The following is a 27,438-nucleotide window of genomic DNA, read 5'->3' on the forward strand; positions in this document are numbered from 1 at the left end:
TTTCACTCTTGTTTAAATTTTATTATTGTACTTATTAGTAATAAACCAAGGGAACTGGGATAACAAAGGGAAAAGTTCAGGCTAAGTAACTTCTTCTTTATGAATTAAAACACATATGCACACTTGAGTTACCCGCCCCCACTCCTAAGGTACAAATAGCTACATAATATAGTCCATAGAACACTGTGAGCCACTGATATCAGGAGCCAGGCAAAGGACCCCAGTTGTGTGAAGTCTCAGGCTGATCTGGGTCTAGATGACCAGCTTCTCCACGCTGAGTGTACTTGTGGTTTCATCCTCTTCATTCGACCCAAAATAGCCTGGGAGGTCCAGCATCCTCTGCTCTGCCTCGGTGAGGCCGAATGACGTATTGTCATAGAAGGCGAACTCAGGCTGGGCTGGGAAGCTCTGACACTTGTCTTTCCTACACTGAGAAGGGCTCAGAGGTCTCACCCTCTGGTAGCTCTCTTTGGGGGCCGTGGGAGAAGACTGCTTCCTCGAGACACTCCTGTGACTGGGGGACGGGCCCCTCCGGGCTCTGTGCGGCTCCGTTCTCTCACCGCTGGCTGTGAATCCTGCCTGGCAATCCCCCAGGTCTGGTTTCCTCGCGGGCTGCCCCAGGCTGTAGGATTTAGGGGGAGGACTTAATGGACTTCTGGTTGCACCTGCCCCGTGGAAATGGTCCGGTTTCTCAGGGGACGGGGCAGCTCCTCGACTCTGAGGCCGAGATCGCTCCTCCGCCTGGTCCCAGGTCCGCGTCCTGGAACCGTAGGCCGGGGCCTGCCGGGGGGTCAGGGTGGACATGCTCCGCTCCCGGAACGGCCGGGCCTGCCTGGCTTCGTGGAAGCTCGCGGTCCTCCTGAAGTGGGAGCCCCTGGGGTGGCTCCTCTCGGGCAGCGCCCCTCTGCCACCCGCGTGCCTCAGGGCCGACTTGCGGATCACGGTCTGGCTGGGGCTGACCGCGCAGCTGGCGGCACAGACCGGGAGGTCCAGCCTGGAGGGGGGCCTGGCCGCCACCGGCTGCTCCACAAACGGGGATTTGAGCCGGAACTTGTTGGCCGCGGCCTCCTCGGGGCCCTCCAGGTCCAAAGGGGGGCCGGTGGCCGCGTCGATGGCCGTGTCGGTCAGGGGACTCTGAGACACGTGGTACACCTTGGTGGTTTCCGTCAGGCCCTTCTTCTTCATCTCCTTGAGCTGCTGCTGGGCGAGGCGGTAGCTGAACAGCGGCGGGATGATCTTCTGCGCGTTGGACTGCACGCTCTCACTGCCCGAGGCGTCGTCCTCCGCGGTCAGCGGCCCGCCGCGCCTGTAGGTCAGGGGGATGCCCGCGTCCCCGGGGCCCCCCGCCGGCCCGTCGCCCCCGTCCGAGAAGCTCCCGCGCTGCTCGCTCAGCTCGCAGATGTTCTCCTCGTCCGAGTTCTTCCGGAAGCTGGGGGAGTGGATGGAGCTGTGGCGAGCCGGGGTGCTGCATTTGGGGGCGCGGCCGAACTTCCGCCACAGCGTGATGAGCACCGTGGCGACGATGATGAACAAGCACAGGGAAATGCCCGTGACCGTCACGACGTTGTTGGACTTCCCGGGGCCCTGGGGCTGAAGAGGAGACGCGCTGGATGGCTGGAGAGCTGCGAGGAAAGAAAGAACAGATGGGTATTCTCTAGTAGGGCTCCCCTGTGTGGCTTTATGGCTGGGAGAGGCTGGCTCTGATGCTCTGGCAGTTCTAGAAAGAATAAACAGGGACTGGGATTTCTGGCATTATGCACGCGTCCCTGCTGGCAGCTTAAAGCAGACCAGAACACAGGACCCACAGAGAGGAGGTGAGCAGGTAAACCACGATCGGGGGCGGGGGGGGGCGCCTGGGCTCACCAGCTCTTGCTGACAACGTGTCTCAAAGGTTCCACGAAGCAGCAACATAAGGAAAGTTTCCTGGTAAAATCAAGGTTTTCGCCTAAGATAAGGTAAACCCTGGATAGCTTTAGTTCAATGTACTTTGAGATGCACAGCAGGAAATTCTACCAAGTATAAAACTTGACATGCAAAGTAATTCAGATAGGTCGTACCTAAATTTTATATCTTGGGAAATTAATAGGTGAAAATCAGTCTTTAGGTAATGTAATGCAACTCACATTTAATAACCAGGAACTGTATTTCCTGAGGGTTGAAGCCTCTGTTTCTCAGTCTGTTTCCAGCTGTCCAGTCCCCTTGCTTCCTTCCATGGGACCGTTGATTTGTTTTTTTTCTTCCCTGCTTTCTCCAACTTCCTTCCATGGGACCGTTGATTTGTTTTTTTTCTTCCCTGCTTTCTCCAACTGGCTTGTCTCATTAAGCCTCATTAATGTCTCATTAAGCCTCAAGATGCCACCCGGGATCCAGCCTGTCCTGCCACTGAAACACCTGGGAACCTGAGACCTGCTGATGCTACCACCCTCCCCTCTTTCCTCCTTGTCACTGTCCACCTTGCAAGCCCTTCCAGTCACCTGCCTGCACAGTTTTACCAGCACCAGTTCTCTGTGTCATGTCCATGACCATGACCTCCCATTGCCTACCCTCTTGGTTGGAAGCTGTGACACATACTTTGTTTCTAAGCAAACAGGACCAGCAGCAGGGACAGTTCCTCACTCTCCCCAGTCCTGATTGCCATTTTCAACTAACTCTTTTACCTCCATATAAAAACTCTTTTAATTAATCACTCTTTATTTTAATTAATTCTTTAAAAATCTATCTGTCTATATATACTGACTGCATCTCCATAACTTACTTATTTTGTAACTATAAGTTTGTCCTTCCTAATCTCCTTTATTTTGCCCATCCAACCCACCCCCTTCATTCAGGCAATCACCAGTTTATTCTCTGTGTTTAAGAGTCTGTTTCTTATTTGTTTTGCTTTGTTTTTAGATTTTACAAATAAATGAAATTATATGGTATTTGTCTTTCTCTTTCTGACTTACTTCACTCTGCATAATACCCTCTAGGTCCATCTATGTTGTTGCATATGATAAGGTCTCATCCTTTCTATGGCTGGGCAATATTCCATTGTCTATTTACACCATCTCTTCTTTATCCATTCAGCTATTGATGGGCACTTGGGTTGTTTCCATATCTTGGCTATTGTAAATGATGCTGCAGTAAGCATAGGGGCGCATATATCTTTTAGGATTAGTGTTTTCATTTTGGAGGTAAACACCCAGTTGCAGATTACTAGATCATATGGTATTTCCATTTTTAACTTTTTGAAGAACTTCCATACTATTTTCTGCAGTGGTTGCACCAATTTACATTCCCACCAACAGTGCACAAGGGTTCTCTTTTCTCTACATCCTCACCAACACTTAGAATTTCCTGTCTTTTTCATACTAGCCATTCTGACTACTGTGAGGTTGATATCTCATCGCCATTTTTATTTGCACTTCCCTGATGGTTAGTGATGCTGAACACCTTTGCATCGGCCTGTTGGCCATCTCTGTGTCTTCTCTGGAAAACTGTCTATTCATATCCTCCACCCATTTTTAATTGGATTGCTTGTGTGGTGTTGAGTTGGAAAAGCTCTTTATATTTTTTGGATATTAACCCCTTACTGGACATATCATTTGCAAGTATCTTCTTCCAATCAGTAGGTTGCCCTTTTGTGTTGTTGGAGGTTTCCTCTGCTATGCAAAAACTTTTTATTTGGGTGCAGTCCCAATTGTTTATTTTTACATTCGTTTCCCTTGCCTGAGGAAAAATATATCCATAAATATGTCACTAAGGATAATATCCAAGGTGTCTTCTACTCTTTTGATACCCATGCCACCTACTCAAACCATCCACCTACCCCCCTCTCAATACTGTCATCTCCCAACCTCATGGCAGCCATCAGTCTCTAGCACCTGGGTCTCAGTCTTCCTCATCATCCCCTAGCCAGGCCTACCTGGGCAACATCACTGTCCATCCAACATATCATACCTTCCCATTGTCTGCAACTGCTCCTCTTCCAAAATCTTAAACTTCATAGCTCACTTTTGAGCAGTATCCTCCTCTCTCAATTACTCATCCTTCTTACACTCACCCCACACTCACGATCCATCACACAAACCATTCTCCTGCCAATAAGCTCAACTGTCTGATCTCTAGCACTGAGACATACCACTTTCCCTGCTCTACACCAAAAGTCCATCCCTAGATTAACAAGACATGTGAATTATTAGCTGCTGCACCCAGGCCCTGAGACCTGGTGGAGAAAATAATATACCCATGCAGGCCAGGACCTCTATATACTGACAACCCCCAAACCTGACCACCTGCAAATCTTTAAATGGGTTCCTAAGCAACTCACTTCCATCCCCTACAGGTTTCACCACTTTCCCCAAGCACTCTACCTACCCTCTTCCTCAGAATTCCACTGGATCACAAAAAAATCAGAAGCTATCAGGCAAGTGTACCCCTCTCCCAGCTCCTTCTGCTATCTTCTCCCCAATAAACTTAGGATCAGCCACACTTCTATTCACTTCTTTCCCTATGGAATTAGTGGGAGAAGTATCTTCCTACAAAGGCAAGTCTACCAAGTGCTCTCTAGGTCACCCTTCTCCGGGGGATCAATGCTCTGTACCAACTATCTCCAGCTTCTCCTCTATGCAGCTCCAGAGGAACATGTTCAAGCTCTTCTTACTTTAAAAAGAACTTTCTAGAACTCTCATATCTTGTTCCTGGTCTTCCTAGCCAAGCTTACAGAAAAAGGAGTCTGCATTTGCTGACTTACTGCTTCCACATCACCTCTGATTCCTGCAACCTGCCTCCAGGATTCCAGTGAAATGGCTTCTGCCAATGTCAGTAATCACCTAATAGCTAAATTCAAAGAAGTTTTGTCTGGATATTCCTTGACCTCTGCAATATAGGCTACTGCCCAACACTTCCTCTGACCTTTTCTCTTCTTGGTTTCAATGATAGTACTCTTTCGGAGAGAAGAACAGGAATTTTGGAGCAAGGAGATCTAGATCTCAACCTGGGTCCATTAGCTCTGCTCTCTCCACTGATGTCCTACGAACACCTTCACCTCTGCATGCCCAAGACTCATCAATTTTCCCCCAGAATCTGTGCCTCATCCAATATATCCAATCTCAAGGAAATGGCACAAGTGTCCATGCAGTTGCCAGTACTAGAATCCTGGTTTTCACCTTTAATTCTTCCCTCTTCATCACTCAACATATCCAGAATCTTTGAGTCCTTGTCTCCTCTGCATCCCTATGGCCATTCGTTTTTCACCTGGGTTGCTGAAAAACTTAATGGCCTTGCTGCTGCCACTCCTAGCCCTTCCGATGTATTCTCCACACTACCCCTGAGAGACATCCCTCTGAAATACAGGCCAAACCTTCAAGGCCCCTCAGGATCTGACTCCTGCCACCTGCAGGAGTTCATTTCTTACCGCTACCTCCTGGCACACTATGCTCTAGACACATTAATTTCAGTTCTCTGGGTCTCTTAATGTGCCATCTTCTTCTGTGCTTTTATCCATGGCTCCCTTTGCTGAAGTTCCCTTTCTCACTTAGCTCACCTAGGTGGCACCTATTCTGCTTTCACACTTTAGCTCAAATATCACCATCTCAAAGAAAGGAAGTGTTCCCAGCATGAATTTTCACCCCTGCAAGTTTCCCGAGCAAGCTGTGGATACCTTTCTCACTGCAGGCTCTACATTGTACTGTATATTATGCCTTTTTACATGCCTGCTGAGCAACTATGTCATAAGCACCTTCCAGACAGGAACATGTCTTATCTAAATATTCCTAGCCCCAGTCCCAATAACTTACACACAGTTGGTATCTGATAAATGCTATGTTAATTCATTCAAAAAGGGAATAGCAAAATGATCAATATCCCACTGGATGGAACGTGGGTGTAAAGGCGATGGATTCTCCCACTCCTGTTTGAATAAGACGGTCAAACTAACATAGAACTTGACGCAGACATTCTTTCAAAGACAAACAAAACTACCAACGTGCAACCAAGTGAACACCATTGGATGGTGAAAGATTTGTTTCCTGATTTGTCACTTCTTCCATGTGCAGTGGTGGCTTATGTCCATGGGAAGCAGCAATGTACCTGTGCATGATGGACCTCTTTACTTAGCTGTTAGCCTTCATTGTGGCTGGCTCCTCAAAAACATGGCTGGAGCCCGAGAGCTGCTGACCTTAGCCCTCTCAGCTTCATTGACTCCCTCCTTCACCTGAAGTAAAGGAGATTTCTTGATGCTAAGCAGCCTGAGAACAGATTTTAACATTTCCAAAGAGTGTGAAATAGATTAAATAGGGAGAAGAACACTTGGAAGAAATGATCATTTTTAGCCACGTAAACATAACTCTAAGGACCACTTACATTAGAAGTAGGCATGCCTATAGCACTTAACCTTTTGCTAATTTATAATATATAACTTTCTAGTTCCCATTGGGTATTAAAGAATTAGGACATCAGAACATGAAATAATTTCACATATCCTCAAAAATGATTATTAATTCTAGGGTGTGGATGCTTCTAGAAAATTAAACTGGCCGGTGTAGAAAGGCAAGATATTTAAGATAGGTAGCTTAGTATGGATCAGATCAGTCCTCTGCTTTCTAGCTTGTTGATATTGGGCAGATCAGTTACCCTCTCTATGCTACGGTGTCCCAAATAAGTGAGATAATGTATTTAAGGTGCTAGCACATAGCAGATGGTCAGTAAAAGGTTGATATTGTTGTCATTTCTAAAGATACAGTAGAAGTCAGTGACAATTGACCAAATTCAATTGCATTCATTCATTCATTCATAATGGAACTCTAGATAGACTATCTTTTAAAAAAGATTTTATTTATTTTTGAGAGACAGAGAGCTCGAATGGGGGCAGGGGATACAGAGGGAGAAGCAAACTCCCTGCTGATCAGGGAGCCCGATGTGGGACTCGATCCTAGGACCCTGAGATCAGAACCGGAGCTGAAGGCAGACGGTTAACCAACTGAGCCACCCAAGTGCCCTAGATGGAATATCTTAACACAACATGACATCCCAGAATCGAGAGGAATGGGTGTATTTGAAGGTAGTTATACCCAAGGAGCTGTGAAAGTGAGGGAGACTTATGAACAAAGAGTAGATGGAGAAAAGAGCCTTAGAAAATAATATGACATATAACCAGAGGAAGAAGAGATTCAGGGTGTGGCCAAGGGATTATGAAAGAAGCGGGACGGTCTGATGAAAAACAGAAGAAGGAACACCCTCAGGATGCTGGAATGAAGGGAACAAGGCCTACAGCACTGGCTGGGAAAATGAGCTAGAGAGAATGAATTTCTTAGGTCACAGGCAGGGACACTGACCAAGATGTTGCTGCCAGGTAGTTTTGGCTAAAAGATGCTCTGAGATCCAAACACAAAAAAACATCTGACTCCTCCAGACCCCAACGGACAAGGAACTAGGGACGGTTTTCTAACCTCGAATTGGAGAGCAGAAGAAGTGACAGAGGACTTTATCTCAGGGTCAGGAACAGAACAAAGGCCGGCAAATTAACTGCGGGGACTGGCTATAGATCAGTTGGTGAGATGGTATGTGGGAAGAGCAAGGATTCTTATTACTGTGACCTACAGCAGATGAATGGAATTCAACTCCATAAGCTGAAGCAAACCAAACTAAGCCATGTCAGCATCACATCTATAAGCCATTTACATCAAATACTCATGGAGCACCTACTGAGTGCCTTCAAGATGTTGAATGGATGAAGGAAAGGCCACTTTCTACGTGATGACAAGAAGAAATCTCTCCACCTTCTCCTCCTTAGGTAGGGGTAGTAAACATAGGGCCTTCAGAAGATAAGATGGGGTGACTTGCCCCTTTTGACAAATAACGGTCTACGTAGTCCCCTCAGGCTTCTCTGAGATGATATGTTCTTCTGCAATTTTGGTGGGGAGAAGTAAAGGAAGGATAAATAAGAAAACAAAAAGAACACCAAAAATATCTTAGGAAGAAATGATCATCCCCCTGCTTGTATTTTTAAAAATGTTTTCAGATGTCTGAATCTTTAATTTAGATAATTTGCCTCTCATTGCCTTATTTTCCACATTGGTCAATCCCCTGTCATCTCACTGACGAGATACTCCCAGTCAGAGACACACTACTGAACACAGTCTTAGTAAAGCCAGCAGTACTAACGGAGTGTCAGTGAATTCAGGTTGCTGATTTTCAGGCGGGCATAGGTTTAACAGTCCCTCTGGGGAAAGATTCCCAAAGAAAGAAGGTACCTACCAGCACACTCCTCCAGGGAACACAGGGAGGTCTCCGAGGACATTCCAGGGCAGCCAGGTCGGGAGGGGAAGGAAGTCAGGCACACACGGCGTCGCTCTCTGACACCATCCCCACACGTGGTACTACACTGGCTCCACGGCTGCCACAGTCCCCAAGTTTCTGCAAGGACATTAGCCATGCTTTTAATGCTAGTTCATTTGAGAATCAGAATTTAACTGCACCCAAATGAAGCAGCAAACTCAAATCTCAGGCCTTGAAGTCAGTAAATAAAAACATGCCCAAAGATGTGGAAAGCTGGAAAGAGTGTTTAATAAGCCTTAAAACAAAAGAAAGCTGTATAATTTACAAAATGTTAACCTTTTTGGAACCTATCCTAGAGTAAAGCTCACAGGGCAACCAAATGGCCTGAAATGTTAGGAAAGTCAGGCTCCTCTAAGGAAAGACAGGATGCAAACCCAGCTTCTTTGGGTAGACACCAGGCCTCATACAAGCTGGTGAGAAGTCATCTAAAAATATAATGAACTGCTAGAAGCCCGGTGTGGGCTAGCATGAGAATACAAAAGCCCTGGGAGCCACAAACCCAATGGGAATTTGTACCCACTTGCAGGCTCTTCTTCATGGATCTCTCCAAATGCTCACAAGAAGGACTGAGGGTAGGTGCAAGACCAAAGAAAGCCTCCCTGTGGTGGAGGTCTGAGGCTGGAAGGAGTGGCACTGTGGAAAACACACAAACCTTACCTGGATCCTTCTCCCCATCTGCTCTCCCAACAAGAGCCTCAACCACTGGGAACAAAGCAGAAGCCCCGTCATTCTGAGAGCACCAGTTGAGATATAGTACTCTAAGGAATGGAAAAAGAAGGAAATCCTTCACCCCTGGAAGGAGCAAAAAAATATACTGGGGCCAGACTATTAGAGATCTTCTATCATTGGAGAGGGGCAAGATCATCAAGAAGGTCCCATCTCTGAGACTCAGGGGCAAAGCATTTGTCTAAGACTAAGGATGAAGTGGAACAAGAAAAAGCTCTCTAGCTCCCATCACCCAACCCCTATCCTGCAGCATGCTAGTAATTTCCAAGTATCAATAACAACAATCTACTGCTAGGGCAAGGGCAAGAGTGACAGGTGAAAACCTCTCTTATGTGCAGGCTTAAGCCTAAACTGAGGGTGCAACAGAAGCATGGAGGAAAATCCTGTGGTAAGCCAACTCCTACTCTAACTGCAAAGTAACATTAGAAAATTCTAAACTCTGTCATTCCCCAAGGATGGCCATAGCAACAGCAAAACCCCAAACACAGCTTAATTCCTTAGTACATTGACCCAATCCCCACACTAAATGCCTAGCAAAAACAGGGTATGCCCATTTCCTCACACAAATACTATTTATTGGTGTCTACAGTTCTAAATTAAAACGTCCAATTTCAACCAAAAATTATGAGACAAAAAGCAAGAAAAAAAAAACTATCAAGAGATAAAGTAATCAAGAAACCTGGCTCTAATGTGACCCAGATATTGGAACTATCAGAGAGAGAAGTTCTAATAGCTATGATTAATATTAAAGACTTTAGTGGAAAAGGTTGGCAAGATGAACAGATGAAAAATTTCACTAGAGATTTGTAAATTGAGAAGAGGAAATGGAATGCTAGAAGTGAAAAACATGGTAACAAGGATGAAGAATGCTTTCTCAGAGAATGCTCATCAGTAGACTCAATGCAGCTGAGGAAATAAAGAGTAAATTTGAATATAGATCAGTAGAAATCACTCAGACAGACACACAAAGATCAAAAAGAAAGAGTGAATAAAAAAGAATACCCAAGAGCTGAAGGGCAATATCAAAGAGGCTATCATCCATGTTATTAGAATCCCAGAAGAAAAAAAGAGAATCAAATAATGACCAAGAATTCTCCTAAATTAATGAAAGATAGTAAGTTAAATCAAGATGCTCACAAAACATTGGGTAGGATAAATTAAAAAAAAACAAATAAACAAAAAATTAAACATACTATATTTAAATAGTTAAAAGCCAAAACCAGAAAACTTTGAAGGCTGTGGCAGGGAAGGAAGGTGGAAGGTGGAAATACATTGCATACAAAAGAATAAAGATTAGAAATACAGTAGGCTTCTTGTCATGCAAGCCAACGATGATGGAGTAACAACTCTAAAGTAATGAAAGAAAATAATGACCAAACCAGAATTCTATATCTAGTGAAAGTATCTTCCAAAAATTAAGGAGAAATTGACTTTTTAGAGAAACAAAAATGAATAAAATTAATTACTGGAGATGTTCACCAGAAGAAATGTTAAAAGAAAATCCTTCAGGCAAAGTGAAGATGATACCAGAACAAAAACCCTGCATAAAGAATTGAAAAGTGCTGGAAATGGCATTTATAAAGGTAAAGGTAAAATTCATTTTTTTCTTATTTTTAAATGCTCTAAAATAGAATTGCTAAAGAAAACTAGTATTATGTGTTCACAGCATATATAAAGTAAAATTTATGAGAACAATCACACAAAGAATGGGATTAATGAGTTAGAAATATACTGTTAATAAGGTCTTTATATGACATGTGAAGCAAAATATTATTGCTTAGATAGATCAAAAAAAGGTAGATTATTCAAAGGCAGATCAAGAAAATTCAAAGATATATACTGCAAACTCTAGGACAACCACCTAAAAATATTTTAAGGTATAAGCCACTAAAAATATATATATAAGGTATAAACCTTCAAATTGAATATTCAATTAATACAAAAGAAGGCAGAAACAAGAGGAAAAAGAAACAAAGAACAGATGAAATAGACATAAAACTACCCAGATAGTCAATGATATATTGTAATAGGATTGTATGGTGACAGACGGTAAGTGCACTTGTGGTGAGCCTAGCGTAATACATAGAGAAGTTAAATCACCTGAAATGAATGTAACATTGTGTGTTGACTATATCCAATTAAAAAAAATTTTAATAAAAAAACTTACTTTAAATATAATATATAAATAAGTTAAAAGTAAGCAGATGAGAGAAGTTATACCTGTGAACATGAATTAAAAGAAACCTGGAGTAGCTATATTAATATCAGACAGGGTAAACTGCAGAAGAAGAAATACTACCAGGGATAAAGAGAGACATTACATAATGATAAAATGATCAATTAAGCAAGGAGTTTGACAACGCTAAATGGTGATGCACCTAACATCAGAGCTTCAAAATACAAACAAAATACTCCCAGAACAGTTATTACTGACTGACACATGCAAACAGCTCTTCCAAGAATATACTGAATCACTGCCAGATTGCATAATTAAACAATTCCCTATAAAAAAATCATCTTAAGACCCTTCTCTATCAGTACCCATCCAACCTCAAGGCTCAAGTCATTGCACTCCTAGGCACAAAAACACCCTCTGTATAAAAGTCTGTCTTCATGCTTTATGGACAAAAACTCGATACAGTCAAAGGTATAGAAAGCACTACAAAGACATAAGGAGAGCACATAGGGTAAATACATTCTCAGGTAATCCAAGTGGTGCAATCTTTGGAGTGAGTCATGGAATATGAGTTCTTCATAGCAATTAAAGGTCTCTGGGATTTTCACAGGAGTGTGAGCATTACAAACCACCATGCTGGACCAACATCAACTGAGGTGTGGTAATTATGTTCCATCCAGAGGTCCAACTGAACACAATATTGGTTCTGTGTCTTCAGATCACACTACAACTCCTCAGATGGAAGAACAATGGGCCCGTTTTGTCCTTACGCTTCAGAGCTATTCAGACACTAAGCCCCCCATGCTTGCAAAGCTCTGGGACACTCATATTAAAGCCTCTCTGAGTTAAAGTTTAGTGATTGATTTTTGAAAAATCTACTGGAAATTCTACCACTGGAAATCTCAATTTAAAGTTAAGCCAATGCATAGTTTATCCTTATGTTCATATTAAGACCACAAAAGGCAGAACTGTAAATACTAAGAATCTTTGTTATTCTTTCTTAACTCTTGTTTACTTCACATAAATATAATCTACATAAATATATAGAGTTAGTTGTCAACCGAAAAACAAAAATTCCAATTAGTAGTGGCCAGAAAAAAAAACAAGTTTTAGTAAAAGCATGAATCTTAATGTCAAAATTTACATTTTGAAATGCTGTGCCCTTTTCCCTTGGAAGTAAAATCATGACTTGTAGGACAATCAGTAATAAAAAATAAAGAAACATTTAAGCTACACCTTATGCCCTTTTATTTCTAAATGAAATTAACTGAACAGGAAACAAAGGAAATCACTCAAAGCAATTAACTAATTTAATAAGGCAATTTTTTAAAAATACCTTCAGTAATTCTATCTGTTCCCTGAAGCTTTCTACAAATAACTTTGAGGTAAAAACTAAGCAAATGGAAGGTCATTAGATAACTGTAGTTCATTTTTTATTTTACTATTATTATTATCTATTTATTTAATTATATTAGTTACCAAACAGTATTTCATTAGTTTTTAACGTAGTGTTCCATAATTCATTGTTTGAGTATAACACCGAGTGCTCCTTGAAATACGGGCCCACCTTAATACCCGTCATCAGGCTAAACCATCCCCCAAACCCCCCAAACCATGTTTGTTTCCCAGAGCCCATAGTCTCTCACAGCTTGTATCCCTCTCTGATTCCACCCCCTTCTTTTTTCCTTTCCTTCTCCTAATGTCTTCCATGCTATTCCTTAGGTTCCACATATAAGTGAAACTATATGATAATTTTCTTTCTCTGCTTGAAATAATCATTTAGCATAATCTCCTCCAGTTCCAACCATGTCAATGCTAATGGTACGTAGTCATCCTTTTTTAGAAATGAAGAGCAAATGACCAATATTCCAAATACTCTTACTTCATGAATGAAAGCTGTTTTGTTTTGCCCTGGTTAAATGTCCGTACAAGCACTCACACTGCATAACAAACCTGTTTGGCCAGGATAAATACCTTTCAGCTACTATAGAGGATAATAATTCTGAATGAGCAAAATTTGTCTGGAATAGGAAAAGGCAGATTTGTTTACATGCCTCAAGACTATCTGAAAGGGGGCGCCTGGGTGGCTCAGTGGGTTAAGCCTCTGGCTTCGGCTCAGGTCATGATCTCAGGGTCCTGGAATCAAGCCCCACATCAGGCTCTCTGCTCAACAGGGAGCCTGATTCCTCTTCTCTCTCTCTGCCTGCCTCTCTGCCTACTTGTGATCTCTGTCTGTCAAATACATAAATAAAATCTTAAAAAAAAAAAAAAGTTGAGGGGGGGCACCTGTGTGGTTCAGTGGGTTAAGTCTCTGCCTTTGGCTCTGGTCGTGATCTCAGGGTCCTGGGATTGAGCCCCGCATCGGGCTCTCTGCTCAGCGGGGAGCCTGCTTCCCCCTCTCTGCCTGCCTCTCCGCCTATTTGTGATCTCTCCCTTTCTGCTAAAAATAATAGTAATAATAATAATAAAATCTTAAAAAAAAAAAAGATTATCTGAAAGAATACTGCCCCTGAAATACTCACACCTGGAAGACATTTTGCTCAAAAACTAAAGCAACTAAGTAAAACATGCTTATAAGAAAGTTTCTATAGGCAAGAGTGAGTAACTAAAAGCAGCAAATGGAGCAGTCACCTGGATAAGCAGTTCGGATTTTCTGTGCACAAAAAAAGGCTCCCTTATAATGGCTGACTCATGCTTATGCCTGAGCCAGTGGATTCCAAAGTGTGTTATGTGTCTATCAAGAGGGGTGGACAGCACGAGATAAACCAGTGAGATGAGGAGGAAATACTATAATTTCTTTCACTCTAAAAGCTCTATATTGTGTAATACATGAGTTGACGGTTGACTGTACAGGAGGCAGTACAGAATAATGGAAAAAGCCAATCAAGCACCAGTAGTGGTTTAGCCACTTAACTACCATCGACTTCGGGCAAATTACATAATTTTGTGCCTTCATTTCTTCACCCATGAAAGTGACAAAATAATAAATCTAAACCAAAAGGTTGTTATGAAGATTAAACAGATTAATATTTATAGATCACTTAGAGCAGCACCTGGTGCAATGTAATCCACTAAATAAACATTAGCTTTATTATGTCAGAGGATCACACCCATTATGTCACATATCCTGAAAGGACATTCCTAAGGAATGCCAAAAGAAGAGTTAACTTTCAGAAGGGTTTACTGTTTCACTTTCAGAAAACCGTGGAGTATTGAAGCATCTGAGGGTCTGCTTATATGAATTTTTAAAATTATGTTTTCCAGTTTTAGGTTAAAGTAACTCACAAAGTGGACGAGTAGCTTAAAAAGATTCTGGCAGACAATTAAAGATAACACACAATCTGTGAATAGAAAGGAAACAACAGGGTTCATAGTTCTCTTGTTCTTAGTAAAAAGCTCTTGTCAGTCATTTTGAAGGAAAAATAAGACCATCTAAGTATAGAAACAAGATAGTCTAAAAATTTAAATTATCAAGGAAACTATATATTAAATATATACACTTTCCATTTATCAAAAAAAACTAAGTTAAAAATAAAACTATGTGACTATGACTTTATACCCTCTATCATTAATTATCAAGTTTTATCCTAAATTTAATTACTCTCCTGTCTGAAACCCTTGGGCAGATGTGTTCAGAATTTAGGATTTCTTAATTTATTTTTATAAGATACTAAGTGCTGTGTCCTATATTACCGTCCTGTATTACTAACACTCCCCTGGAAGGATCTCAGGCAGCATCCCATTACCAAACACATTAATATTTCTGCAGAGAAAAGTAGAAACATTCACACTAAGTAGGATAAATGAAGATCATAAAAAATCATTTGTGGCAACATCTATTATATATCATCTATTATATATAATATATATTTTTTCTATTTTATATATATTATATAAAACTTATTATATATTTATATATTAAGTTGTTATTTACATACTCTCTCAAGGTCTGAAGACATATTTGGAAAAAGAGACACACATATCAAACACATACTCCATTTTTGAAAGGAACTAATAAATCAGTGGGGCAGTGGTTCACACAAGTCATGGTGGGTTCACTGGGGTCCCTGAATGATACCATCTGCCAAAAAAAGTCAACTGTCAATTTAAGTGGAAAATGAAAAGAAGAGAATAAGATTTAGTTAGAAATGCTTAGACTAGAACACAAGAAGGCCTTGAGGTCCCTGTTGCTAGCATAAATGTTGCTGGATAGCTGGAGTCAGAGCCATGGGTCACACTCCTGGGGTCTCCAAGAGCATTAGCCCCTCCAGGCACTGCTTCCAGCCCTGATGTTCAGTTGTGTTGAGTTGCTGCAGGCCATAGGGAACCCCTCACCACCCTCAGCCCAGAAACACAAAGAACCACTCTGCTCTGCCTCTCTCTCATGTCTTGTCCCTGCTGCTGGGGCGGGGGGGACTCAAGTCCTTAGACAAGTAGAAGAATCTGTGGAAACCCCAATAGCTGGGAGAACCACAAAGCAGACCTCCTGCTCCCAATGTCTTCAAACCAATGACCCCGATATCTTTATTTCCCTAGGTTTGCTTCCACTAAATTTGGTTAGATTTTCTTCTCCTAGCAAGTAACGTCTTTTGAAAAGGCAAATCTATCTTGAATGATTACATTACTTTAATACAAGTTCTCTTACTACTACCAGCAGCAGCCAAATTTGCGTTCGATTTTCACTTTAATAAAACCTGTATTGAGCACCTATTCATGTGCAGGTAGGCTAAGTGGGTCAAATAAATATCATAAATAGCTTCATGGTAGCACAAGCAGCCTTTTCACACCAAAAGAGCTCCCCCCCAACCCCCGCTGTCAGGAGGATGGTGGGCTTGAGGGTGGGGGGCATGGGGAGAAAGACTTGGAACAAGCCATGACAGAAACGACTGATGCCATGCAGAGGCATGAAGGATGCTGGGCTGGCTTACAGCAAGGGAATTTAACTAGTGTGGGGTCAAGGAAGAGTAACCCAAGCGGAGACTTGGGGGACAGGTTAATGTCAACCAGGCAAAGGTGGGTGGAGACCCCAGCCCAGAGATGGCGACTATTGGTTGGGTAGCCTGGCCATAGGGGTCCTGTGGATTCTCATCCTCCTGTCAAGTGAGGTAACTGGCAAGTATTTTCTTTTTAAGATTTTATTTATTTAGGGGCACCTGGGTGGCTCAGTGGGTTAAAGCCTCTGCCTTCAGCTCAGGTCATAATCCCAGGGTCCTGGGATTGAGCCTCACATTGGGTTCTCTGCTCAGCATGGAGCCTGCTTCCTCCTCTCTCTGCCTGCCTCTCTGCCTACTTGTAATCTCTGTCTGTCAAAAAAATAAATAAAATCTTTTTTAAAAAAAGATTTTATTTATTTGACAGAGAGACACGCAAGTAGACAGAAGGAGAGGGGGAAGCAGGCTCCCCACTGAGCAGAGAGCCTGACATGGGGCTCGATCCCAGGACCCTGAGACCACAACCTGAGCTGAAGGCAGAGGCTTAACCCATTAAGCCACCCAGGCCGACAAGTATTAAGCAGGGTACAGCCTCAGCTGGCCTGAATTTTAAATAATCCCTCTGCCTGCAGTGACACAGTGAGGCGGACAGTGGCAGGATCTGAATCAATGAGAAATCTGTTGCCGTAGGTTAGCTAAGGGATGACGGAGGTTGAAACCAAGATTCAGACACCAAGGAGCCAAAACCCATGGGACTTGGTGATTTATTATTTATAGGAGGTAAGGAAGAAGAGGAAGACCGCTGGGCTTCTGCTTTGAAATGAAATGGTGGCTAAGGCCTGTACTGAGGGGCAGGTTGTGGGGGTAAGATGATGAGTCTAATTCCTCCGAGATGCCCAAGAGACATGTGAGGGGGGCAGCTATGCAGCAGCACTTAGATGCTGGGAAGAGACACCCACATGGAGTGGTCAGTCTCAGAATGGTGCTCACCTAACACGTGCATGAAGAGTGAAGAAAGAGGGGCGTCTGGGTGGCTCGGTTGGTTAAGCGACTGCCTTCAGCTCAGGTCATGATCCTGGAGTCCCCGGACCAAGTCCTGCATCAGGCTCCTTGCTCAGTGGGAGCCTGATTCCCCCTCTGACCCTGCCCCCTCTCATACGCGCGCTCTCTCTGATAAATAAATAAAATCTTAAAAAAAAAAAAGTGAAAAAACAGGAGCTAGTTTAAGATGTGAAGTGAGCAGTTAACAGATGAGCCCAGGTGGTGGAATTGGCTGGCAAGGGAGACCATGAAGAACAGTCAAGGAAGTGGGAGGGAAGCGAGGTAAGGGTCCAGGGTGAGGTCACAGGACTGAGATATTTTTAGGTATTTCAAGGCTGTTGGCCATGAGCCAGTAAAAGGACAGACAGAGGAGAGAGAGGGGATGATGATTAACAGAGGATTCCTGACAGGAGCCGAGGGACTGGTATCCACAGTGGAGAAGGCTGGCCTTGCATTGGAGGGGTGACACTCCTTCCACGGTGACAATAAAGGAGACCAATGGATGTAGGCTTACAGACATTTTGGTGGGAGGTTGAAGGAGCTTGTTCTTGATGGCCAGGTGCCCTGGGTGGCAGGAGACGAACTCAGCTCTGAGAGTCAAGATGGGGGAGGGGCTGAGGTCTGAGGGGAGCTGTCCTAGAGAACGGGGACAGAGCTGGTCGGGCAGCATGGAGGGTCCCGCTGAGGGGGGAGGCATAACCCACCTGGATGTGACCGTCCATGCAGCTTGTGTGCCAAAGGCGGCCAGGAGATGGCCGAATTCATGCATCAGAAGGAAAAGAGGGCAGAGGAGTTTAGGCTCTTGAGAGGAGACATGTGATAGGGATGGGCCATGGGATTTAGACTGGATGGAGAGGTAAATGCAAGCCAGGAGATGACTAGGGGGGTGCGGAGAGAGCCAAAGAAAATGGACTTCTAAGGTGAGGAGATGGGTGAATTTGAAGCAAGAAACACTTGGAGTTCCAGACACAGTCAGAGGCTTGGGCCCTCGGGGGGCCTGGGGCTTAGCAGGGATGAAGCTATAAGCAAACCAGACAATTTCTGCCAGATGAATCTCTTGCCAAGACCAGGCTTGCACCCAGGAAAAGGAAAAGAACTACAACAAGGGGCCCGGGGCATGGATGGAATTGTAATAACCCCACTTCTTTGTGATTAGATAGGGCATTACACAAAGAACGTAGAGTGTAAAGTTTGTAGAAATCTTGCTTTGAAATCTCACTTCTACAGAGACTCATTCCAGCAAAGAAGGATATAACGGGAAAGAGACACGCTCAGCGAGAAGAAGCCAGAAGTCAACCAAATACAATTTGAGATTTAGCTTTGAATTCTGCTCATACCTACCATAGACTTGCCATATAATGTAATAATATAACTTTTTAAGATAAAATGCAATAGAGGCTAAAGTTATTGGTGCCTCCTCTATGCCAGGCGTTATGCTGAGAACTGTGCACACGTATTTCATTCAATTCTCACAACTCGCAGAGGTAGATGCTCCTATGATCCCTGTTTTACTAGCAGGGAAACTGAGACCTAGGGAAGTAAGCGGTGAGCTGGGTCAGCTTCCCATGAGTCCTAATTTTTCAGGTAAGAGTAAGGCCATGTAGGATATTATGAGGAGTGAACCAGAAAGATGATGGTACAGTTCACAGAAACTTAAGTTCAATGAAACTCAAAAGAATAATTCTGATTGCATGGAGGCACCAGTTTGCTTTAAAAAGTTTCAAAATTTCAATACCAACCTATGTTTCTCTGAATTAGCATGCACTCCCTCTCCTTTGTGGAAAAATGGCTTCTGCTTGGAACGCCAAAGTCAAAGCAGTATTTATTCCTCCCCATGTCAAACAAAGTGCAGTTGAATATGGTTCTCCTCTCTCCCAAAGTCAGGCTGTTTTCAGCTAGCTGAATGGTCCTTTCCCCAGGGCGTCTGGGGGCCTCCTTGAAGACCGTGATCACTCCTTGGACGAAGATGCACGGTGGGGGCAAGACTGTCACCTCCACCCCGGACTCACACGTGAGTTCTGGTGCCATCACCAATTTGTATCCAAATTTCTGGGCCAGGTCAATGGGTCCTGTGGAGGTAATGACCGAGTCTCGGCCAAACAGCTTCAGCACCACCGTGACGTAGGCTTCCGGCCCCACGGGCGCACAGCCAAACTGAAGCCACTGACGTTGAGAGAGTTCTGTCCTCTTGCTGGTTCTGATCTCCAGCGGCTGACCTGGACTTGTTCTTGCCTCAGGCAGACTGTTGGTAAAGATGACGTCCACCAAGATGTCAGGCTGGTCCGCAGGGAAGGAGCACAGTGGCTGATGGGTGAAAAGGCCCACCTGGAAGGTGCCTTCCGCCGCCTTGGACGTCCTATTCAAGTCAATGTGAAAGACGGGCCATTCGACCTTGAGAAAGGCTCTTTGCTCCCAGTGGCCGACTTGAGTGCCATTGTGGGCCGCCTCCGGAGCCATCGTGAACCAGTAGTCTCCAGCCTCCTTGAAGTAGAAGCATTCAAACTCCAGTGTGCCCTGGGACTGGTTGGTCAGGAGGTATTTGGCGGTCACCGTCTGATTGGTGCTGGCCTCCAGCAACAGGACAGACACATTGCGCAGTGTCCCGTTGGCACCACCGAAACGCTGGAAATCCACAGACACCGTGTTGTTGCTTAGCGCTACATGGCCTGGCTTTTCCAACAGGAGATGCTCAGCTTCTCCAAGAACTGAAACAAAATGGTCAGAGTCGATTTTACAAAGAGATCTCTGAGCAGCACCACCCGTGACACTGACGAAAACAGCACTCTGCTCATAAGGAGAAGGAGTTTGACCTCGGCCAGAGAGGAGGTGCAATGATGCTGTGAGCCAATCCCGGGAGCGGGGCCCCGTGCGGTTCCCATTCTAAAGCGGCTCTGGGCCTTGGTCTTCAGCTATCGTGGTTATGTTGAAAGCAATATCTCACAAGCAATACCCTGAACGCACCCCCCTCAACAATGTCACACCTTGGCAATGTAACAGTATAACACCTTGGCAGTGAACAGTCTATACAGCAGGAACAACAACAGACGGGTCTCAAGATGGAAATCTGTACCCCACTTCTCTCATTTTAATCTGTTAAAAAGAAAACAAGCCCCCCAGGACAGAGAACCAGGACTTAATTATAGCTTCAACCTAACCCCAGACTGTGGCATTGCCACAGTCCATCTCAAATTTCCTGATCTGCACTGGTGAGGCTACCTCCTTGATAAAGAAAACCTGACTGCCACCTCCCAACACCCCCCCAACCCCAACACACAGAAAGAAGACATCCTGGCATGAAACATTCCTTTCTGTTCTTTTGCTACTAACTTCTTGCCCCACCCTCCTTCCTATAAAAACCTTCCATTTTGTACAGCTCCTCGGGCCATCTATGCTTGCTAGATGGGATGCTGCCCGATTCATGAATTGCTTAATTAAGTCAATTAAGTTAGATCTTCAAATTCACTCAAGTGAGCTTTTTTTCCCCCCCCCCTTTTTAAATAAAGCATATTCTAGGGGCCCCTGGGTGGCTGAGTCTGCCTTTGGCTCTGGGCCCTGTATCACCTGGAGCTCTCTGCTCAGCAGGGAGCCTGTTTCTCCCTCTCCCTCTGCCTGCTGCCCCCTCCCCCTGCTTGTGCTCTCTGTGTCAAATAAATAAATAAAATCTTTTTTTTTAAATCATATTTTGGGGGTGCCTGGGTGGCTCAGTGGGTTAAAGCTTCTGCCTTTGGCTCAGGTCATGATCTCAGGGTCCTGGATCAAGCCCTGCATCAGGGTTTTCTGCTCAGCAGGGAGTCTGCTTCCCTCTCTCTCTCTCTCTCTACCTGCCTTTCTTCCTACTTGTGATCTCTGTCAAATAAATAAATGAAATCTTTAAAAAAAAAATCATATCCTGGGGACACGTGTGGCTCAGTTGGTTAAGCATCTGCCTTCGGGTCAGGTCCTGGGATAGAGTCCTATATCAGGCTCCCTGCTCAGGGGGGATCCTGCTTCTCCCTCTCCCTCTGCCCCCCGCCTTTGTGCTCTCCCTCTTACTCTCTATCTCAAATTAAAAAAAAAATCACATTCTGGTGTTTAGATAATTTGGAGGAAATGGATACATAGTAACATGAGAAAACTTGATTTAAATGATGCCGTACAAACTGCTCTTGATTCCTTAAAATGGAAGACCCTAAGTATCTTCAAAGTCATCATTTTCTGATATTCAAGACAAGTACTTAAGCATTTTCGCCAGTAATGGAACCAGTGCCATTGGTTTGTACAAAGCAGAAATTTGTAGATGGATGAGAAATGTTGACACTTTATTCTGCACAGGTCACCCAAGGGACAAAGTGAATGTTTATGACATACCCAGGCTTGTCCTTGCCAGCTTTAATTACACTGAATCCCAGACCAGCCTAGATGCAATAGATGACTTCTAGCCCACAAGCATCACTCAGTTAACATCAATCCACTCTTTTTAAAAAAGAGACCCATCAGAGCAGCTGAAGTAAAGAGTGGAAAAAACACAGACACACAGGAATCCTTGTTTCTATTTTGAACCTGATCCAAATACATATCAAAGGAGACAGAATTTGGCAGTGCAACAATCAGCTGGCCCATGGCTAGGGTAAGAAACATTTCTAGATTTAAGACACTGCAGGGCTCTTTTGGCTTGAAAAATAACATGTGTAAGTATTAATTTATTATTATCTTACATAATATACACATATCATACTACATCATATATATGTCCAAAGAGCCTCAGGGTATTACTTGGGCTGGTCATCTTTAAATATACCCTTGCATGTATTCAGTTAATGATCATTAGAATCAGCATGTGGATATACTGGCACATAGAGGTATTGTTTTGTGTTTAAATAGCTCATCACATCACCCATTTCTTATTTAAGAAGACATGAAATAAAATACATGAAACTTGGAAGGACCTGAAATGTTTGATCACCTGCTTGAAAACCATAATAGAATAAAGTTCTTTTTCTTTTTTTTTTTTTTCCTTTAGTCAAAACAGAAGCTACAAGATAGTCTGTTTCAGAGGAGATGAGTTAAGGTTGAGGAAGGTAGCTGATTCTGGGGGAGCCTGTGCCTGGTTCACAGCCCACTCAGCACCTGTTTGTAAACAGCAACCAAAGAGACTCTAACAGTCACTGCAGCCCAAGGAAGGAGTTAAGACTGAGAACCAAAGTCAGGTTAATTTGAATCTCATGGGGCAGGATGGTTTTTGATGTACTTTAAGATGGAGACCACACATCACTTAGTTAACTGACAAAGCCTATGGTCGATGATAGGGATAATGGAGGGGGAGGCAGCTCAGACTCCGATTTGATGGGCAGCCAATCAATGAAAAAGACACACATGCCCAGTCAGTAGTGGAGAAAAAAGATACAATTGATGGGGTTCAGCAGCTCAGAAAGCAGGTGTGTACTGAAGAGAGAATTTGCTACTTCACTACAGAACTCCTGATTTTATAGACGAGAATAAATCCTCATTTAGAAAACAGCAATGTGGGTGTACCACATTCTGGCTCCTACAGTATAGTTTTCTCTACTCTTTCAATTCCGTTCTCCCCTTTCCTTTATTATATTTAAGTAACTGATATCTCGATATAAGCATGTTGCTTAAAAAACAACTGCTAATGGTATATTTTGATCAATATCAAATGGAGAAGTGGGAAAAACCCAGGTCTAGGAAAATATTTCCTTTTCTATTAGCAGCATAGCATGTACACTCAACTTCTATGCTCTGTTTTATGCTTGTTGAACTTTTATTCTTATACTCCAGTAAGATACTTGCTTTCCACAATGACAAACATCCTTGCAGACTTTGTGAAAATGGCAAATTCTGAAGTCTTTATCATTACGAAATCCAGGACCTTTTTATAATTTTTTGTATGAGGCTCTTATACACAGAGTGATCTGTTTTTAAGGAGGGATAAATGATATTAAGATCATTGACTCTCAGATTGATTTTCAGCAAATCAAGTATCTTCTTGCTTAAATAAACTTTTTAAAAAGAAAAGGTTGAGGGAGAAGAGTCACTGGACAAAATGAACAGTATACACTCTGGTCCTTTTTTAAAAAAATTTTTATGATTTTTATTTATTTATTTGGCAGAGAGAGAACACAAGCAGGGGGAGAAGCAGGCTCCCTGATCAGCAGGGAACCTGATGCGGGGCTCGATCCCAGGACCCCAAGATCATGACCTGAGCCAAAGACAGACGCTTAACCGGCTGAGGCACCCAGGTACCCCTCACACTGGTCCTTTTAAATGGATGCTCCCCTGATACCACACAAGCCAGGATTCTCTATCCCTTGGATCAAATTTCTTGATCAATTTGAAAACAATTTCCACTCTTAAACAATGGACTGCCTAGAAGTCTTTGAAATACTTGGCAATCATCAAAAGAAAAGTAGCAAGTTTTATAATATCAAATCTGCTCATTCAGCAGTTGTGTAAAACTCTCTGAATAATGAACTGGATTTTTAGTTGAAACAAATTGAATGAAGAAGAGTAATGGCGAGCACCTGCTATTTGCTCAGACAGTCAAGGTGTCTCGCCTTTCTTATTTTATCTTCACAGCGACCCCATGATGCCAACAAGAACCTCGTCTAAGGTATACAACTGGCAAGGACTGAAATTTGGACTGGCTCCAACGATATTCTAACAGCAAAACTCTCCAGGAGCGTGGAATCTTACAGAGAATCCCAATTTAAAAAACAAAATTTCATGTGTGTGAGTGGAGTTTAAATGTATAATACTGGGGGCACCTGGGTGGCTCAGTGGGTTAAGCCGCTGCCTTCGGCTCAGGTCATGATCTCAGGGTCCTGGGATCGAGTCCCGCATCGGGCTCTCTGCTCAGCAGGGAGCCTGCTTCCTCCTCTCTCTCTCTGCCTGCCTCTCTGCCTACTTGTGATCTCTGTCAAATAAATAAATAAAATCTTCAAAATTGTAAAAAAAAAAAAAAATGTATAATACTGAAATACTAGGAAATCAGTCAACGAGAACACAACATGTTGTCTCCAGTTTGTTTAAATGAAAGCGACTTGTTTTTTATTCTTTTTAAGACTTAAAATATATTTAAAGGGAAATTTCAATCAATAAATACAGAATTTTAAGAGAACCCAGTTTAAAAAGTACCGCACTGTAGCCACTGCACCCGCCACCCAGAGTCATCAACATCCATGCATTTATATAAACCTCACATTTACATTTCTTCATCGATACTGAGAGCATGAAGCGTACTTACGATACTCACCATAGTCACAGAGTACCACCAACAATAGATTTGAAAAGTCTTTCAACATTTGTTTCATTCTGATTAGCAAAATCCCAGGTCTTTGGTCTCCTCATGTCCTTTCTCACATCCAAACTGTGAAATTTTTTTTCATAAACACCTGAAATTAGAATCCCAAAGAAATGATGCCTCTGTTCAATGTGATTTATAAAATAGTAATCATGCTATGGCAAAACCATTCTAAGAAGTCAAATTTCATAGGTGCTACTGAAAAGAAAATAAGGAGCACTCTAATTTTCCCTGGGGAAATGATTTGTAATTGTACGTGTCCCTTTTGTTACATTACAATGCACCTGTTAGGAATATTCAAGTGTGTTCAACACTGAAATTATCTTTGCAAAACACCAAGCCTCTTATCTTCATAACACATGCTTAAGTGGAGAGATTGCTATTTGCTGAATTTCATCAAAGCTAAGAGCCAATCTGGATAATACATATTCACCTGTTTAATTCCTTAGCATTTCATACCTATCAATTTGCTAAAATTCTGCCAGATTTTCATTTCGCATCCTGCTGTACAGACCAGGCTCTCTTCTACCAATGGACTTAACAACCACTGTCTTTCTTGCACAAGTGGTATGTTATCTGGATCCCTTCATTCTTAATGCTTCGGAGCTGTATCAAAACTAGCAAGCCTTTCAAAAAGATACCCAGTGTATTGCAATTAAATGTGAACTCCATGTGATACTGTCTTTCCTCTTTTAGGGGACTCCAAAGAGAAAACAGATAAATAACAATTATCATCTTCAGTCAGTTTCCCAATACTTGTTGCTAAAATCAGTATGCATTGGGACATTGATGATTTCGTGCAGCTATCGTCCCAGACCACCTAAGAGGGCAGGAAAGACCTTGTTGGCCTGTGCTTCAGAATGATTTGTGGGAGGAGGTACTTAATTTGATATGAATGGACTATTAGATTGTAGAATAAGAGTCAAAGGCACTTGCCAATTTTTCATACTAGTCTAATAAGTGAGGAGCTAATAAACATAACCAACTATATATTTTCTTAATATACATTTTACATACCCCATTACCTACAGTTAATATATTTTAACAAGATACTATACTTCAAATACGTATGTTACATCTCTTCAGAAAAGACAGAAATTACTGGAATTAAAAGGACTGATGAAATAATAAAAAATTCAATGGAAAGAAAACTGATGTGTCTCTATTAGCTTTTTTTCAATGGGAGTTGGTTGAACAAAGGAAATACTGTATTTCCTCAAAGGGAAACAGAGATTTGAAGTGTAATTAGGCAGATGATTAGCGGGTCCCTCCCCTCTGCTCCCTAACAAAAAAGAAAATTCCATTTTTCTGGGATTAGGCATAGACTTGATCCAATCCTTTCCTTGAACTTGGGATGGGAAATGTGGCCAAACACAGCAGGTGAGTATCTCCCAGGCAAGCCTAGGCACTTAAGGCAATAAAATGTTTCCTTTTGAGTTTCTGATCTCAGTAATCACAGTAAGGAGAAGTAAGCATTCCCCAGCTCCCAAAAGTTGAACTGGCTCCTCCAGGATTGTTTGCTTTTCCCTGACAATCATTTTTCAAAGAAGACCCAAATCACTACTGATTTTGTGATTGTAACACATTTTTCTTCTACCAATAAAACACAGAATAGTGTGATAATCTGTATTTAGAACTGAGTAGAAATATAAAATAAACCAGACTCCCTAAAAATCACAATATGTCTTTTTAAAAATATTCTTAAGCTTTTGAAAATAAATGCTTAATTTTTACTAGCTCAATTACTAATTTAAAGACCTGAACAGAGTAACCCACAATGGAATGCTGGATAAAAAGCACTATATTTGGGGAAAGTTAAAAAAAAAAAAAAAAACTCATTTTCTTCCTCCCTTCCCCTCTCTCTTTCTTTTTACCTTGTTTGCTTATTTTCTTCCAACACGTTGTTCCCAATACCAGGACTGGCTACTTACAATGTTTGGCTTGAGAATCATTTGAGAAGATAAAAACTTAGGTCTCTTTTATGCACATTTAGAAATACTCCTATATAGCAGTCACACATAAACATTTGCAGAAAGATTCCAAATGCATCAGTTAGAGGGTAAGAGGCAGTCAATATTCTCAGTGGCTAATGGCATCACGCCAGGCTCAGTTCCTATGTTTTTGCTGAAACCGGCTAAGATAAATCTCTGCAATGTCTTCATTGCTGCAGAAAAAGAAAAGGAATAAAGCTAAAGTCTCTTGGGACAACTGATTTATCAAATAAAAGGGAAAACAAAAGGAAGCAAAGTGATTTTGTCCCTTCTGACAAACACAAGCTCGTGCGTATCTATCTACTACTAATATTTATTAGCAGGAAATCCCTAGTTCCAAAGCAGCTCGTGTAAACAGGCTTTATTTATATATTCAGTGCAGTGGGCTCTGCCCTGGTCCCAGGGATTGGATGCAGCTTCCCTAGAGAGGCTGTAGGCTGCCCACTTCTACAGCTCCCCAAAGGCCCACGAGTCAAGTTCATGCCTGGAAATCTGGCCCTGCCCAAAGCTCTCATAAAATGAGGACCGTTTTGAACTGCTTAAACCTCATAGTTTGTACCCCAGAAAGGATTTCTCTTTGGAAAGGGACAAATTTGTTCTGAAACGCGGAGTACCCTAGGACGCTGTCCTTCAAGGGTCCCCACCGTTCGGGCTCCCCGCCCGTCTGCGGGCAGCCTGTCTCTCGGCAACACCTGCGGAGCCGGGACACCGAGACGCGCAGACGGACGCTTTCTAAAGCGCTTCCCTGGGGGCGAAGGCTGAGCCCCCAACGGCGAGGAACTGGGTGCAGCGCCACCCTGCACTCTCAGCCTGCCGGGAGAGTGGGGCCGGCAGGGGCCGGGGGGCAAGGTCCGACCCAGCGGAGCCGCGGGGGATCCGCGCCGCACAGCAGTGCCCGAGGGGGCGGGGTGGGGCGGCAGGCTCTTTCCTACCTCTCGGGACTGGCGGGCGCCGGGG

General features: G+C 43.1%; 1 protein-coding gene across 4 annotated transcripts; it reads right to left on the bottom strand.

The window, feature by feature from the left end:
- Positions 1-27,438, bottom strand: THSD1 (thrombospondin type 1 domain containing 1). Of its 4 annotated transcripts, XM_044249644.1 has the most exons (6): positions 27,414-27,428; positions 26,365-26,654; positions 24,443-24,581; positions 18,930-19,895; positions 8,236-8,394; positions 1-1,622 (listed from the first exon to the last, which is right to left on the bottom strand). In XM_044249644.1, the coding sequence occupies exons 3-6, from the start codon at positions 24,498-24,500 to the stop codon at positions 253-255; spliced, it is 2,553 nt and encodes an 850-aa protein (XP_044105579.1). In that variant the 5' UTR covers positions 24,501-24,581; positions 26,365-26,654; positions 27,414-27,428; the 3' UTR covers positions 1-252. The 4 variants fall into 4 exon arrangements, with proteins under 4 accessions (XP_044105579.1, XP_044105581.1, XP_044105582.1 ...); XM_044249646.1 differs by lacking the exon at positions 26,365-26,654 and having other exon boundaries at positions 27,414-27,438; XM_044249647.1 differs by lacking the exon at positions 8,236-8,394 and having other exon boundaries at positions 27,414-27,429.

Source organism: Neovison vison, chromosome 5, assembly GCF_020171115.1.
Source record: "Neovison vison isolate M4711 chromosome 5, ASM_NN_V1, whole genome shotgun sequence".
Taxonomy (NCBI): Eukaryota; Metazoa; Chordata; class Mammalia; order Carnivora; family Mustelidae; genus Neogale; species Neogale vison.

Bases quoted from the DNA above. Each gene is read 5' to 3' on its own strand.
- THSD1 (XM_044249646.1), bottom strand. From the start codon at position 24,500: ATGAAACAAATGTTGAAAGACTTTTCAAATCTATTGTTGGTGGTACTC. The intron at 19,896-24,442 runs GTGAGTATCGTA...ATTTTGTTTCAG, and splicing joins GGTGGTACTCTGTGACTATG to TTCTTGGAGAAGCTGAGCAT. The intron at 1,623-8,235 runs GTAGGTACCTTC...CTTTCCTCGCAG, and splicing joins TTCCCTGGAGGAGTGTGCTG to CTCTCCAGCCATCCAGCGCG.